Genomic DNA, 16726 nt, shown 5'->3' with positions numbered 1-16726 from the left:
GCTGAAAAGGTGCTTTTTAGGTGATTTCGGCACATCTGACTGTTTTGGCGCCCAATGTTTCGGTGTCTTAGGCCTTGGCGTCTTCAGATCCGAAGTGTGTTTCGCTGCCGAATGCTGTGGGTCAGAGCTAGACTTTTGTTTCGACCCGTAGGTTTCGGCTCAGAGACAGATTTAGAGTGAGGCTTCTCAGAGCTGGAAGGATTTTTTTGTAGGCTTCGGTGCCAAACCAGATGGCGGGGCGTCAGAAGCGTGGTCTTGGTGCTGACCGGGGCCCGAGGGTGCAGGTTGGACCGGACCTTTCTTTTTGGAGTGGAGTGGTGTGGCTCACTGGTTAGAGGCGGCAGACCCGTAAGCAGAGGACGGCCCGGGACCAGGGTTCGATTCCCGACGCGGCAGGGTCGTGGACCATGGTCAGCGGGCTCGATAATTCTCGCCTTGGTGCCTACTTCAGTCAGGGACCACACTCGGCAACTCTGGGCATTAGCTTGCCTCATCTTCACAACGGCCCCCCCAGACCGTCGGGGATGCTTGGTCGCACCTTAGAGATACCCATTAGGGACCATCTCTCAGGGTGAGCCAGGACGGGTTCCCCAGCGGTCGAAGCGCGGAGATACTCCTCCGGGAGTCGATTCCTAGCGCTATATAAAACCGGCAATTAATTTTTGTGTTGAGGTGGATATTGGGATGAGAGAGGATCTGTACTTACACTACGGTGTCCATGCAGGATGTCTTCATCCCAGTCGGAGCCGTGTTCTGAAATGGAGATCGGTTCCTGCTCCTCCTCGGTTCCCATGGCATTCTTCATCCAATTGTTGTCCGAAGATGTCCAGAATGGAGCCTATGTTTTGCTCTGCATGTCGCGACGTCGCGCCTGCCGGTCGCGAAGTGTCTTCTTGGAACAGAAAGCCTGGCATGCGTCACAGTCCTATTCTCTGTGCTATGGAGACAAGCACAGCATGCACACTGCGTGCGAGTCAGTGCGTGGGTACTTTGCGTGACACAGAGGACAGAATTTAAAGGGAGTTCCTTCCATCGACTGCGAGTCGGGCCGATGCGGCTAGGCTCAAAGGCCTTCCACGAGCTTTACAATAGAAAGATAGTTTTGGAGAAGTAAATACGATACGCAAAGAATGGGAAATGCGATCTGAAACAATAACGTTGAGGGTGAGGGTCTTGCGCGCCGAGGGAAACTGGTGGAACGGTGTTGAACCGGAGCGCAGCAATTCACGTCCGGAACCAATGGCGGAAAAAAACAATCTAACAATGGAGTCGATGCCCATGCGCACTATCACCGAAAGAATAAGTCACCTACCTCGTGACTGGAAAAGACTTCTTCGAAGAAAAACAAAGTGCAAAAAACTGGATCCAACATTAGATGGCCGGAGTATGAAAAGCATGTGATATACAGCTCACATGCCTAGAACATCTATTTACAAAAGGGTTGGTCAGGCAGCCTCAGGGAGCAGAAAGTGGGTCAATGGAATTTTCTGTACAATCAGATACAAATCATTTCCAACGGCAGACATATACAGTCTTTTTGGAGGGATGCCTGAATAACATTATCATTATAGAATGGGACATCATCTGCCCCAAAACCAGTCGCACAGCTCAATGCCGCCATTTTGACGCACATGTATCCATTTAATTTCAGCCTAGTATTCATAGTACTCTCGTATTAAACCATTCTTTAAACTCTTCTTTGAACATCTTTTCTTCTTTTATACGAATCCACAAGCGGAATATATTGCTATTTTTCAAATTTCTTATATTCAAACTGTGCCCATCCGGACCTCTCCAGAATACCATTGCTGATGTGAGAAGGATCGAAAGCATCAACTGCTGCTGCTCAATCTCCACGCAAGTAAGTGGAGAGTTGACAGGTTTGGTTAGAGCATACCTCAATGACAGACTGAGCTTCTACACCCCCACCCGCCAGCTCCGCTCCGCTCCGCCTGCCTCGCCGCGGTCCCCTGCATTCAACGAACAACAGCCGGTGGAAGATCCTTCTCCTTCCTCGCCGCCAAGACCTGGAACACCCTCCCGATCCTCCTGCGGCAGACCCAAGACCTGCACACCTTCAGAAGACTCCTCAAGACCTGGCTTTTCGAACAGTAGCAGCCCCCCCCTCTCAGCGGCTTAAGACCCTTGCAGGTATGTAGTGCGCTCTACAAATTACTTGATTGATTAGAGGACCCTCCCCTGCTGCTGCAACAGAAAATCCTCCTGAAGAGGCAGCCTGATCGGAGGATCAACACTGTTCAAAAGCTTGGCACACCAGACTGTCCATGATCTGTAAGGAGCCACAAGGATGACTTTGAGCCCAAACGCATCTCAGAATGAGAGCCACCTTGGAAACTCCAGTGTGCAAAACTGCGGACACTGCACGTTCTAAGGCATAGGGAAATCAATCTAACCAAAGCTCTCCCCACTGCTGAGACCTTGCGCCACCTCTGGGTGGAGACGCCATTTGGGATCCGCTAGCCATCGATGGTAGAGTTCATCCGCTTTGACGTTCAGAGTACCTGCAGGCTGTTGAACCACAAGGGATATGCCCTGCTGTTCCACCCATGTCCAGTGATGCAAGGCCTCTTGACAGAGGGTCAATGACCCCGTCCCCCCAACTTGTAGCAGTACCACATGGGGGTGGTGTTGTCCGTGAACACCTGCACTAGTCTTGATGGAGGGTAGCAAGGCTTTCAATGACAGTCAGATCGCACGGAGCTCCAGCATGTTGATGTGGAGTCTGGATTTCGCCAGAGACCAGAGTCCTCTGATCTCCAACGCTCCCAGGTGGCAGTCCCATCCCAGTAGTGACGCATCAAGCTACTGTGAGATCTGGTTGGGTAAGGGAGAGAGATCTGCCGCTGATCTAATTGCGGTGCGTTAGCCACCACTGAGGTCCTTTGCCGTTCCCTCCGACATCTGGACCATGCCAGAGGAATTCCCCTTGATGCTGCGCCCACTGGAACTTAAGGTCACACGGCAGAGCCCAACATATGCCATCTGGCATGTGTCACCAGCAGGAGGCCATGAGTCTCAGCAGCCTCAGAGTGAGTCTCACCGAAACCAAGGATAGAGGTTGAATATCCTGGAAACGTCACTCTGGAGGATAAGCCAGAAACTGCACTGTGTCCAGAACAGCTCTGATAAACGTGAGGGGCTGAGAGGGAGTAAGGTATGACTTTAGCTTGTTGATAGTGATACCCAGCGAATGCAGGAGGCCTGGAGGTGGGAGACAACAGCCGGGGTGAGCCTGCCTTCAGCAGCCAGTTGTCGAAATAGGGGAAGATTGGCACCCCTTACCTGCGTTAAACTGCGACCATCCTGATCACCTTGGTGAACACCTGAGGGGTGCTAGTGTGGCCAAAACAGAGCACTGTGACTAGAAAATGCTCGTAGCCTACTGTAAACCGCATGTAGCACCGATGGGCAGCCAGAACGGAGATGTGAAAATAGGCACCCTGCAAGTCCAATGCTATCATCCAATCGCCTGGGTCCAGGGCAGACAAGGCCTGAGCCAATGTGAATATTTTGAACTTCTCCTTTTCGAGGAAGTAGTGAAGGGTTCGGAGATCTAGGATAGGACGAAGGCCTTTGTCTTTTTTGGGGAACAGAAAGGAGCAGGAATAGCAACCACACCCTACTTCTGGCACTGGAACCCTCTCTATGGCTCCCTTGACCAAGAGAGTCATGACTACCTCGCAGCGCATGGACAAATATTAGTCTGTCAGCCGGTCGTAGGAGGGAGGGAGGGGTAGTTTCACAGGGGAGGGAGTAGCCCCTTCGAACGATCAGCAGAACCCACCTGTCAGATGTTATGGACTTCCAGTGGTGGAGGTGATGGCGGATCCTGCCATCAACTGGATGCCCATGATCTACATGGGCAAAATTAGGAAGGTTTGGCGGCTGCAGCTGCCAGGGGTGGTGGCTGGACCGCTGGCTACCCAACCCACGAGGTCGGTAGGAACCACACCCTCGTCCATGCAGCAGCTGGGTAGCTCACGCAGCTCGGTTGCTGGAATGGGGTTGGTATGGTTGGAAGGCTCTTCCATGGTCACAAAAGGAGCAAAAGGCAGACTGTTGTCGACATGGAGAGGCCAAGAAGCCCAATGACTTGGCCGTAGTCTGCTAGTCCTTATAGCACTCCAGCGCAGAGTCTGCCTCGTCGACAAAGACGGGCGCCATCAAAGGGCATGTCCATGAGGGAAGTTAGGACATCGCCTGAAAAGCCAGATCTCAGCCAGATGTAGCGGCTGAGGGCCACCGTTGACCAAACAGCTCTGCCCTGCCAGTCAATCATGTACAAGCCACAGCAGATAGTGAACATTGCTGCGTCTCTCCAGTCTGTAACTGCATGGGAGAGAATGGCCTGGGCCTCCTCCAGGACCTGTGCCAGCACTTGCGTAACCGTTCCCCACAGCGTGTGGGAGTAACAGCCAAATAAGCATGCGGTGTTCGCTGACCGCAATGCCATGCTGGCGGAACATTTTCTTTCCCAAGCGGTCTAGCCTCTTGGATTCCTGGTCCGGGGGAGCGGCAGGGAATGCACCTCTTCGGGGTAGGGTTTTGGCTGAGGATATTTGGGTACCCTGGAGCGGGGGAAGATGTGGCGAGCAATCTATCTAATCGCAGGAGACCCTTTGCTGGGTTTAGACCAAGTCCCAGGAAGGAAGTTGGAGAGGGCTTCGTTGAAAAGGAGTAAGGGTACAGATGAGGAGACTTTCAGCTGCAGCACCCCATCAAGATTTTGGTCTACCAACAGGGCTACTGATGGTAGAGAACCTCAGCTGCCCTCCAAACCATCTCCATGTAGCTCCCTCTTCCATAGCCACAGTAGGGGGGAGAAAGCATGCAGGTATCTGGAGACTTACCCAGTCCACTGGCATCACCCAGTTCCTCCCACCAGTTCATATCATGATCATAAGGCTGGTATTCCAAATGGTCCAGCAACCCCCCCATTCCTACCAGAGGCCTGACCCTTTGGAATAGGGCTCAGACTCCTGCCTAGGCACACCAGAGCTACCAGGCTGCTTGAAATGAGACACGTGGCCTCATTGAACTCTTTAATTTGAGTAGGGGGTCCGTTCGAGCCGACGGAGGAGGATAAGTCAAAGTGTTTTTTTGTGCCTGTTACCCGAGTACCCTGACGATTTTGAGTGGGACGAAAAGGACTTTAGACTCCTGATATGGTCCCGAGACATTCCTCTAGAGCAGGACTGTGACTTCCGCAGTCACATGCCGGGGCACTAGCAGCTTCAGGGACTGCTCGCTCAAAGCCTTTGACGCCATATCCTGGCAGTCAGAACTGACTCGGAGTCATGGTTGTGCTCCAGACACCACAAACAGACAAGGTGTGGCTCAGTCACCGACATGGCACAGTGAGAGGTGCCACAAGGTTCAAAACAGGTCAACCTCGATGACATCTTCGACACCAGGAGGAAAGAAAACTCAACAAAATGTAAAAAAACGTTCAGAAAACTTGGCAGAGTGGTAGCTCTTCTCTCGGATCAGTGTTTGCCGGCGCAGAAAGAAGTGACGTCCGCGGACCGAGGTGGTGCCTATATAGGTGAGGTGGACATTGATGACACTAGCAACGCCACCTACATGAAAAATCTTCCGGATCCTGTCTGACAATAGGGAAATTCAAAGGTAAGGAATCTGCAGCTAGAAGTCTATCAGATTAACATTACAATCCAATGCTCAACATGCCGGGTTTGTTTAGGAGATTATGCAATACCCATATCTGCACTTTAAGATTATCCCAATTATGCATGGATATTACTACAACTTGGCTTAAACTTGGACTAGTCACTCTTCCGCTGTTTCATTGAAATGGTACTGACCTTGGAATACCTTTTCGTAGTTTGTAGTACTCGTTATGTACAGTTTAAAAAAATATTATAAAAAAGTCAAAACCTGAGGCAACCATTCAAGTTTCATCTACTACTCTATCATTCTCAATCACACCTTTAAATGCCCAGTGACCCTGCGTGGCAAAAAAACTAAATTCATCAATACAGTGATGAAACCCAGCTCATCACTGTCAATGATTTTCATTTACAAAGTCAATGGTTAATGAGTGTAAAAGCTCAAGATAATATAGCCATTTTGATTCTGATGGGTGGTCTTGGTGTATTGGGAGACTGCAGGACCAGGGCGAGCATTTAGGTTGTGAGAGGTGGTTTTTATGGCCAAGCAGGAGGTTGCTCTAGATTCATCATGGAATATTCACTTCATCTTCCAAACGTATGTTGACAGAGAGAATGCTGATGTTGAAAAGACACACACGGGGGGGGGGGTCTGAATGTTAATACACAAGCTGAGTAGGAGAAAAGAGGCCATGGTAAATTCAGGTTTACATGTGCTAGTTAGGGTTGTGAATGGTGTTTAAAAGAATGGGGAAGGGAGTGCAGGTTCAAAGTAAGACATCACAAGGTTTTCAGAATTTGTAAAGGATCTTGTAAGTTTAGAATCAGGACAGGAAAGTAGGAATGGATTGAGGGAATTTACATAGCAGTTAAGTGAAAGATATACTATGGCAGGCTAATCCACTGAGTGTGAGTGCATGATCAAGGCTGCAATTGTAATATCAGATGAGAGCATATATTTGGCCACTGAGAAGACTATTAGGCATCAGTGTGGGTGATGTGCAAGCACAGCAGTATTTATCAAGGCTGGGATCTAATGCATAGTGAGAAAAAGTATTAGGTGGAAATGCAAACGGGGACCTGATGGGTACTGGAGTGTGAAGTGTGGCATTTCGATTTGGCTGGTTGAAAATAAACCCACATAGCACCATTCAGTGTCAAATGGCAGAAAGGTTCCAGCATTATAAGATGTCAGAGAGGACTAAATTTCTTTCTCAAGCAAACCTCCCATTTCAAATATGGTGCACTTACTCAAGTTCACATGTACCCTCCAACACCATGTATCCAATGGAGTGCTTTTTGGATATACCACAACAATACCCCACAAAGTAGCTGCATTTTGCGGTAGAGTACTTATCACAAAGCTCCGTCACTATTCAAGTATTTTGTCCTGATTAGGCCAGCAGGTTTAACTTAGGTTTTCCAAAAAAACAATTGCATTCTAGATGAAATGAACACTAGCTGAAGGGGTCGAGATGGGCCTGGAATGTTCAATTATTGCCCTGCGATCTTCCATTACCAGTGTTGACACAATTTCTCATAATAAACAGTGCGGGCCCTTCCCAGGCGCTCAGTCATTATGTTTTTCAATATTCAAGTAGAACAATTGCCATTAGCCTTTTTAAGCACTTTTGAGTACAATGAACGTAGACTACTGGGTACTTTTATTGTAAATATACTTTAAGGCCCTACCATGCAATGATAAAGGACTAGAGGATGCTCTTCCCATTAGCCTCTTTAATAATCTACATGATACACAGATTGGCGGACAGACAACACTCTTACCGTAAGCTTCTTCAATTATTCCACAGTATGGGTTCACACCAGATCCAGCCTGCTTGCACTGCTGTTCTCCAAGCCTCAGAATATTCTCAAGTCCATTTAGGGCTACCTGAACAATCTTCGAGTCCATGACTGTGAGCAGGTCACAAAGAGGTTTGATGGTGCCTAGATTTACCAGGTAGCTATGAGGACGACAGATGGAAGGATTGTCAGATGGATCTACAAGAGGGACAGACCAAACACATGCCTCCACTGAACTGCTCACTGTTCCCTTCACCCACAACAAAGATGGTGATAACCAAAAATGCTGACAATGCGCCCAAGGGGGCCTTAAAATCTAACTATACTGGGTAAACTACATCTAGTGCTTTCATGAGCAACCACTCTTAAGCACAGCTCTTTTATGCCGATAACATATATACGGTCCAGAACATCTATAGGTCCATACACGAGTAAGAGTGCTGTGCACCACAGTACCCAAGGACCTCCCTCCCCTCACTTGCACAAATAAAGTTTGATGTAAATTTCTATTTAGCATTTACTAAAGTACCACTGTCAACGTTTTTGCTCCAGATCCTTGGACAGATGGGGATGATTTGGCATTATTAATGATAACACTATCATGTAACTTCCCTGACCCAGAATACTGCATTCAATGAATTTCAGAAATTAGCCAAGACACGTTCCTCAACTCTGCACTGGCAGATGTGGTTGAACATTCAATCTTACTTTAAAAAAATGCGGATTTTCTTTTCAAAGTTGTTAGAGGTAATTTAACTATTTCATAGAACAAGGCCAATATTATTCAAGAATCCATTAGATGTTTTATTATAAACCTTCAGCATTTGTACAATAAATAATCAAACCAATTACTTACAACTAACATTCAGGCTCCACTGTCCTCAAAGAGTATTACTTGCATCCCAAGTTCTTTTTTCATATGAAACACAAGGAGACAGAGCTCAGTGCACCATACTGGTTAATGGTGACCCCAACAGATATTTTTCTGTAAAGAGCGCAGCAGATTCAATAATTCGAAGAAGGATTTTCAAATCTGCAATGGACAACGCAGGAAAAGCTCTCTAGTCAAATGGTGTGACTATGTTTATCTGGATTTGCAAATCCTGTTGATTAAGGGTCCATATGCAAAGACCAGAAAACTTTTTAAACTATAATTTCTCAAACCTTGCCAAATGGATTTACTCTAAACCAAGCAAAGGCACTTCCAGCAGTAACGCTCTATATAGATGCCAGGTTTGGTGTGATTCAGTTTAGCCATTTTCTGTACCAAGGGGCAAATAATCATCCCATGGTGGGGGTATTTTTCCATTTGTAGTAAGTGTAGCTACAGAACACAGTCTTTGCAATGACTGAAAAACAGTGCTCTCCTTTTAAATTGGTGGCTTACAAGCAAATTAAGTAGATATTTTGAAAACTGCTTCAATACAATCTGCCAGAGGCCAATCAGCCTAAGATGGCGGATGTGCTGTTTTGAGCACTGCATCCCAGCCCTGCCATCCAGCAGAATCCAATGCGCCTATGGACCCTCTGGAGCGCAGCATTGAGTGATATCCTCTGGGGATCTTGCAGGCTGCTCACAGCAAGCCAAGGCAGTATTCAGATGCAATGGAGTAGGGAAGTATGGTACCCAGTGATCACAATATCACAAGAGGCGAGCCTGGCACCATTATGTGTGCTGACAATGGGGGGAGGGTGCCACTTACCTACTGTTGGGCGCCGGACTACATGCCCCGGCTGGGCAGGAGGCAGCCACTTTGCTCTTGGCGCCAGTAGACACAATAAAAGCAACAAGTGACTCCCACAGTGTGGGATGCTTCACTGCCGCACTTACCTGCTGTTGGGGCCTCAGACCTCCCAGCTGGGCAGAAAGTGGACACTTTGCTCTTTGTGCCAGCAGGTGCTATAAATGCAACAATGGTCTCCCACAGCGCTGGACGAACCAGAGCCTGTCTGCGCCAGTCAGCTGTTGGAAGAGGCTGGGCTGGGTCACCCCTCTGAGACCTTGCTCACCAGTAGGTGGTTTGTTTTTTATACATATTTAAATCTCTGTAAGTGTTAAGTGCCACCACCATGGCCAAAAGAAAATCTACAGCTGATAAGGTCAATCCATTGGTAGACTCCATAGCGTTCTACCTGACCAATGCTATGGGGCAATTGAACATGAAATTAGTTCTGTTGAACGCTTGAGTTCGGTCACGAAACCATCTGGTAGTGATCTCTGTAAAGAGGCGAGACCTACAAAATAAGTGATCCAGAAATCTAATTCCCTTTTACAACTGGTTAGTAACTGGAAGAAAAAAACGTGTTGTAGACTCCCCCGATCGAATATCTCCCCTGGAGGTTGTGTCCACATATCTAACATCAGATTCATTTTGATCCTCACCACCTGCTAAAAAGTAGCACTCAGATCGTAGGAAGGGCAAGCCTGCACAGGAGACCTATTAGAGAGAAATGAGCCAAGTAATACATTTGCCTGTCAAAAAACAAATTATTTGGCTTCATCAAAACCATCTTTGGCATTTGATTTACTTGAGAACTTGTTCAAGGGACTTAGTATGTGTGTACAGCCTTTCAGGCCTTTGATAAGCGAAGTTTGTACGACAACCCAAGCATAGTCTCTTCATTGCTCTAAAGACCTCTTTCGACTCCCTGAAACTGTGATGGACCAACAGAGGAACCAGATCTGGTTATGAGGGATAATAATACATCTAAACCTCTGGCGGGCCCAGGACAAATTCAAAGAGACTATCCTAAGGATTCATCGATTACAGTTGCCCCCAGAGGCCACTCCTTATGTGGTATTTCTCAAAGGTGTCAACCCCATTTAGACTGGGTTGATCTCAGAGCCACGATCAGCTAATAAACAAAGTGGTCTATGGAGCACATCCAGTCCCCTTGGTGTAGTTGAGGAAAGATTTGGAGCAGTGCTAAACTCCGAAATTTCTCTTTGCAATGAATTTGTTCAAATCCTCCGGTCGAGTACTGGTCTATACTCTTGGATAGGACCTCTTTTCTGTACCAGAAAGTAACAGGAATAGATTTGCTGCCTTCGTTGCAGAAAAGGGACTGCTTCTATTGCATCTTTCTGTAGCAGACTGTTCACCTCTGCTTGCAACAAGTGGTATTCAAGGTGGTACTGATGGAGGTGGGGATTTGAATCTGAGCAAATAGCCATTCTACACAATATTCAGCACCCACTTTTCTTTTGTTATCTTTCTCCACTCGTCCAGGTGAAACAATCTTTCCCTCCACCAGAGTAGGTAACAGGGATGGGGGAAGCCAGAGCTCATTGCTTTGCAGATTGTTTCGCTGCAGAATGTGTTTGTCTCACAACTCCCCTTCCTCAACCAGGTCTTCGCTGATGGTAGTGAGACCTGGGTTGATGATGTTGCTGTGCCGAACAGTGAGGGGTTTGAACCATCTGTTGGAAATAGCGACGCTCGTATGGTTGGTACTTACGCCGCAGCTCTTTCCGTTTCTCCAGACCTACAACCTCTGGAGTGTCCAACTCCGCTTTTATTTTGGACATCATCATCTGAATGAGATCCAAATAGAGTAGTGTGATTGAACGGAAGATTTACAATTCGCCTTTGCACATCATGTTTCAGGCCAGTGAGGCGTAACCAGGCTGAGCGTCTGGCACAGATGCCTTGGGAGTAGCCATGCGCAGCTAGATCTGATGTGTCCACAGCTGCACTAACATGGTTTGCAACCAAGCCCCCTTCCTGCAAGACTTCTTGAAAATCCTGCTGGTCTTCTTTAAGCAGCTTCTCAGTGAATCAGGCCAAAGAGTCACAGAGAGACCAGTCATACCTTCCCAGAAGAGCACTGTCACTAGCCAACTTCATTACAGACGCAGAAGTGTTGCACATCCTTTTGCCCAATGAGTCCATGTTTTTACTTTCCTTCTCCAAAGGAGTCTGGAGGATGTTGCTGCCGGATGTGTTTTTCTGGTTGCCACCACTATGACCGAATCTGGAGGGGATCTGATTAAAGGAACAGAGGGTCCTGATCCGGGGGATTATACTTCTTTGAAATTTGTTAGGCGGCTGAACCCACTGTAGCCAACTCCAGAAACAGAAAGGTCTGCAACTCTGATTCTAGCAGACGCAGAACCAAAGGAAGTAGGGGCCTCGCCGAGGATCTGTGATGCAGGGTTTACAAAATGACTAACGAAGAGACAGTCTGTGCTGACATATCAATGTTCATTTTGCTGGCATCCCGGCATAGCACCTCATTAAAAGTTCCAAGGTCATCAATTGGAGACACTTTGGCTGGAGGTGTAGCAGACAATGTTGGTGAAGTCTCACTAGAGGATCTTGAGGATGTGGACCAAGACTGGGATCTCCGCCTCCTTTTCAAACTCGAAGAAGGGCGAGAAGCAGATTGTCCACTTGATGTCCTGGATCGTGAACATTGCGTCGACTGAGACCTAGCTCTCCTTAGAGACCTGCATGGAGATGCCCTCGTAGACGCAGTAAGCAGAGGATCCGAAGAGACTCTGGAGGGAGAGTATGTTCGGGAGAAGTTCAAGCCAGGACTTGTGTGTGGAGCCTTCCAGTGTCAGATACTCTCTAGCCACCTTGGAGAAGGATTGACAGGGGAAGTCTGCTCTTCCACAACCGGAGATCCCTCAGTATGTTTTGCACATTAATGCCAGGAGAAGATGACACCTCCCTCGACGTCGTCCGTATGGACTTGGACATCGACCTCGGTCTCTCTAGCTCTTCTACCGTTGCCGCCGTAGGATTTCCTTCTCTCAACGTCAAACAATGACCTCTTTCAGACGACACCGATTGTGCTGCTTTCAACGTGGACCGCTTCAGCGGTGAGGTATTTGAAGCTTCACGTCTGCGCCACGATGCCCTCGACGCAGACTGTCTGCGGGACTGTGGTGGAGTCCTCGACGTAGACAGCCTGTATGCCTGCTGAAGAGTCTTAGACGTCGATCCTCTCAGCCCCGAACGTGCCAGTTATGACGGCGGCGATTGAGACGTATACCGGTGTTTCGACCTCAACTGATGCTTTCTCTACATCGACCAATGCTTTGATGTCAACTTAGGTCTCTCAGGACCACCATCCTTCACGCCCGAAGTAGTATGCCTCGATGTCGACTTACGTTTCGGTGACGGGTTCGACCGCAATCTGTCCTTGCATGCCTTGCCTGATTTTCCGACGTCGATCTCGACGCGGACGGTGAACAATCAGGATTCTGCTTCCTTTCTGATGCAGGAGAAGCAGATCAATGCTGTTTGTGTCTTTCCTGAGAGGAGGGCACTTTAAAAGCAGGATTGCTCTCAAGGCAACATTTTGAAGGTCCTTTTCTTCTCTTCAGTAGGGCATGCAGCTTTATCTTTTCTCTGTCCCAAAGAGTTCTTCTGGAGAATTGCTGGCAGTAATAACATTTCTCTGTATTGTGTGATGGTAAGAACACAGCTCATTAGTAATGGTGGGGAAAGCACCCCGTTTTTCATTTTTTCCTGGTTCATCACTGTTAGTCTGCAAAATTTATCCAATATGGCGTGCTCACTGGGCTTAGGTGCCTTGCCCTAAAGGCACCCGGGTACTAGATCACTATGTGCTGGGGTGACACTCCGCCCCACGACCAATGGCACAGCAGATTGCGATTTGCACAATTCATCCTGTGGCACAAGTAACTTACCTTCGGTAACAATATATCTGTAAGAAACAGTAGTTAGTGTTAGATTCCTTACCTTAGAATATCCCTAGGCGTCAGACTGGATCCCGAAAGTTTTGCGTAGCAGTACCCCTGCGCGTCGGTAGGCGTCGTCTGCGGCTCCGCATCAGTCGTCGGCGTCGTGGTGGTGGTCACCGGGACGACGTCGGAGTACTTAGACGCCGCCCTTGCTCGCTGACGTCAGTTCTTGTACATAGCTTTCTGCGCCAGGAACGCAGAGCCATGCCAGAGACCAACACTGGTGCCATAAAACTAGGGCCCTCAAAGAGAAATACCTTAACCCTAGATATCGGTCCGCAGAACCGGGAGGATGGGTGGGGCGGTAAGGAATCTAACCCTAACTACTGTTTCTTACAGATATATCGTTACTGAAGGTAAGTAACTTGTGCATCTGAAAGAAACAGGTTAGTGTTAGATTCCTTACCTTAGAATAGATACCCCAGCAATACCAACCCTGGTGGTGGGTCTGCGGACCAAGATCACACCAGAAAGTCCTGGAGAACGGAACGGCCGAAAAAGCCATCTCTCCGGACTTGGCTGTCCAGGCAGAAGTGTCTAGCAAACGTGTGTAGCGAAGCCCACGTAGCTGCCTGACAGATGTCCTGCAATGGGACTCCACGACCTAGTAGCCGCCGTGGCTCGAGTGGAATGGGCTCTCAGCCTAACCGGGGGCGGCTCCTTAGCCAAGAAGTAACAGACCTTGATGCACAACACGACCCACCGAGAGATGGTCCATTTGTGCACCGCCCGTCCCTTCTTTGCGCCAACGTAACCAACATAGAGCTTGTAATCCACCCGGACTGGCATGTGCGATCAAGGTAGAAGGAGAGCCCATGTTTTGGGTCCAGACTGTGGAGCCTCTCTTCCTCTTTCAAGGGATGCAGAGGCGGAAAGAAGGTGGGCAAGGTGATTGACTGCCCGATGTGAAAGGCCGTAACCACCTGGGGCAGGAAAGAAGGACGCGTTCTTAAAACAACATTGTCCAGATGGACAGAAAGGAAAAGAGGTAGAAGGTAGAGCCTGGAGATCACTCACTCTCCTGGCAGAGGTGATGGCAACAAGGAATGCAGTCTTGAGAGTCAGAAGACGAAGAGGGCAATTTTGAAGTGGCTCGAAAGGAGCGCACATCAGATCGGTTAGAACAAGGTTCAAGTCTCACTGAGGCATCCCGAAAGGAACAGGAGGAAACATGTGCGTGATGCCCTTCAAGAATCTATTTACAACAGGAGACTTGAAAAGAGAAGGCTGATCAGGAAGCCTCAAGAAGGCAGAAATGGCAGAGAGGTAGCCCTTAACAGTGCCCAGAGCAGAACCCTGCTGGGCAAGAGACAGAAAGGAAGAGGAGAACCTCTGAAAGGGGGGCAGAGAGAGGATCCACAGCCTTTGCTGTGCACCATGCCACAAATTTGTTCCACCTGCAGGCGTATACCGATTTTGTGGAGGGATGCCAGGCTGCCAGAATCACATCACAGACTTCAGGAGGCAAGTCAAATGGCCTCAACTGCCGCCGCTCAATCTCCACGCATGGAGGTGGAGGCTGGACAGGCTCGGGTGGAGGACCGTCCCCTGCTGCTGCGACAGAAGGCCCTCCTGAACAGGCAGACGAATCGGCGGATCGACTGACATGCTGAGTAGCTCGGGATACCAGTATCTTCGTGCCCAGTCCGGAGCCACAAGGATGACTTGGTCCCGGTGTCACCTGATCTTCTTCAGCACTCTGGGCAGAAGTGGTATAGGCGGAAAGGCGTACAACAGACAGCAGCTCCACTAGCGACGAAAAGCTTTGCCGAGCGAGTGCCGCCTTGGAAATTCCAAAGCGCAGAACTGATGACATTGCGCGTTCTCTTCGGTGGCGAATAGATCTAACCAAGGCTCTCCCCACTGCTGAAAGAGACCTTGCGCCACGTCCGAGTTCAGACTCCATTCGTGATCCATCATGCACCAGCGGCTGAGTTCGTCCGCCCTGGCGTTCAGGGTACCTGCCAGGTGCTGAACCACCAGGGTGACGCCATGGTGTTCCAGCCATGTCCACAGGCGCAGAGCCCCCTGACAAAGGATCCACGACCCCACCCCGCCCTGTTTGTTGCAGTACCACATGGCGTTGGTGTCTGAACACCTGCACTACTCTTCCCCGGACAGAGGGAAGGAATGCTTTCAGTGCAAGCCGGATCGCCCGAAGCTCCAGAAGGTTTTTGGAGCAGGGACTACGCCGAAGACTAGAGGCCTCTGATCTCCCTCTCTCCAATGTGGCCTCCCCATCCCAGGAGGGACGCATCTGTCACTACCACATGCTCCGGTTGGGAAGGGAGAGAGATCTGCCGCTGACCCAATCGCGGTTCGTGAGCCACCACTGCAACCGTTTCGCAGTGCCCTCCGAGATCCGGACGCAGTCGGACAGGTTGCCCTGATGCTGTGCCCACTGAAACTTCAGGTCCAACTGCAGAGCCCGCATCCGTCACCGGGCGTGATGCACCAGAAGGATGCAGGAGGCCATCAGCCCCAGGAGCCGCAGCGTCAACCTGACAGAGACTCGGGATAAAGGCTGAAAGACCGGAATCAGAGCCTGAATATCCCGAACCCGCAGTTCGGGGGGGGATAAACCTGAAACTGCGCTGAATCCAGAACCGCTCCGACAAAAAGGAGCCTCTGCGAGTGGCACAGGTGTGACTTTGGCACATTGATGGAGAACCCCAGCGAGTGCAAGAGGTCGGCCGTAGTCTCGAGGTGGGAGACGACTGTTTGCGGCGAGCACGCCTTCAACAACCAGTCGTCGAGATAGGGGAAGACTGAAACCCCTAACCTGTGCAGATGAGCTGCGACCACCGCCATCACTTTCGTGAACACCCGTGGGGCGCTAGTAAGGCCGAAGGGGAGCACGGTAAACTGAAAGTGCTCATGGTCTACCGTGAACCGCAGGCAACGCCGGTGGGCCGGCAGGGCGGGGATGTGGAAATAAGCGTCCTGCAAGTCCATCGCTCCCATCCAGTCTTCTCGGTCTAGGGCAGCTAGGACCTGAGGTCAGCTTCTTGAACTTCTCCTTCCGGAGGAAGCCGTTGACGCTCCTTAGATCAAAGATAGGGCGGTAGCCCCCTTTGCCCTTCTTGGGTACCAGAAAGTAGTGGGAATAGCAACCACGTCCTACTTCTGGCCCAGGAACACGCTCGACGGCCCCCTTGGCCAAGAGGGCCGTAACTTCCTCCTACAGAAGTTGCAAGTGATCCCCCGACATGCGGTGGTACTGCGGTGGCATGGCCGGAGGGGTCGCCACGAAGGGGAGGGAGTAGCTCCTTTGGACGATTTGCAGCACCCACCTGTCCGATGTGATGGAGCGCCAGTGGAGGTGGTGATGGCGAACCCTGCCCCTCACTGGCATCGAAAGGGCCTAAAAACTCGTACTAGGAGGATTTTGAGGCAGATGCTGCGGAGGTGGACTGACCTTGCTAGTGTCCCCTGGCACCGCCACGACGGTTACCACGTCCGCGATAGCGTTGAGGTTGGTCCTGCGGCCTGTGGCTAGCTTGAAGTGTGGGGGCGCCCCTTCCTTGGCCAAGAAAGGGAGGAAAGCCGAAGTCTGCTG

At 49.8% G+C, this 16726-nt stretch overlaps 1 protein-coding gene across 1 annotated transcript in view; it reads right to left on the bottom strand.

Annotated features, from left to right (window-relative positions):
* KPNA6 (karyopherin subunit alpha 6) overlaps positions 1-16726 on the bottom strand; it is a 495337-nt gene that overhangs the window by 53292 nt on the left and 425319 nt on the right. Inside the window, exon 13 of the mRNA XM_086955662.1 lies at positions 7434-7612. Within this exon, the coding sequence (XP_086811788.1) occupies positions 7434-7612 (179 nt within the window). The remainder of the gene's footprint in view (positions 1-7433; positions 7613-16726) is intronic.

Source organism: Lissotriton vulgaris, chromosome 2_1, assembly GCF_964263255.1.
Source record: "Lissotriton vulgaris chromosome 2_1, aLisVul1.2, whole genome shotgun sequence".
NCBI lineage: Eukaryota > Metazoa > Chordata > Amphibia > Caudata > Salamandridae > Lissotriton > Lissotriton vulgaris.
This window is presented reverse-complemented; position numbering and strand designations above follow the sequence as displayed.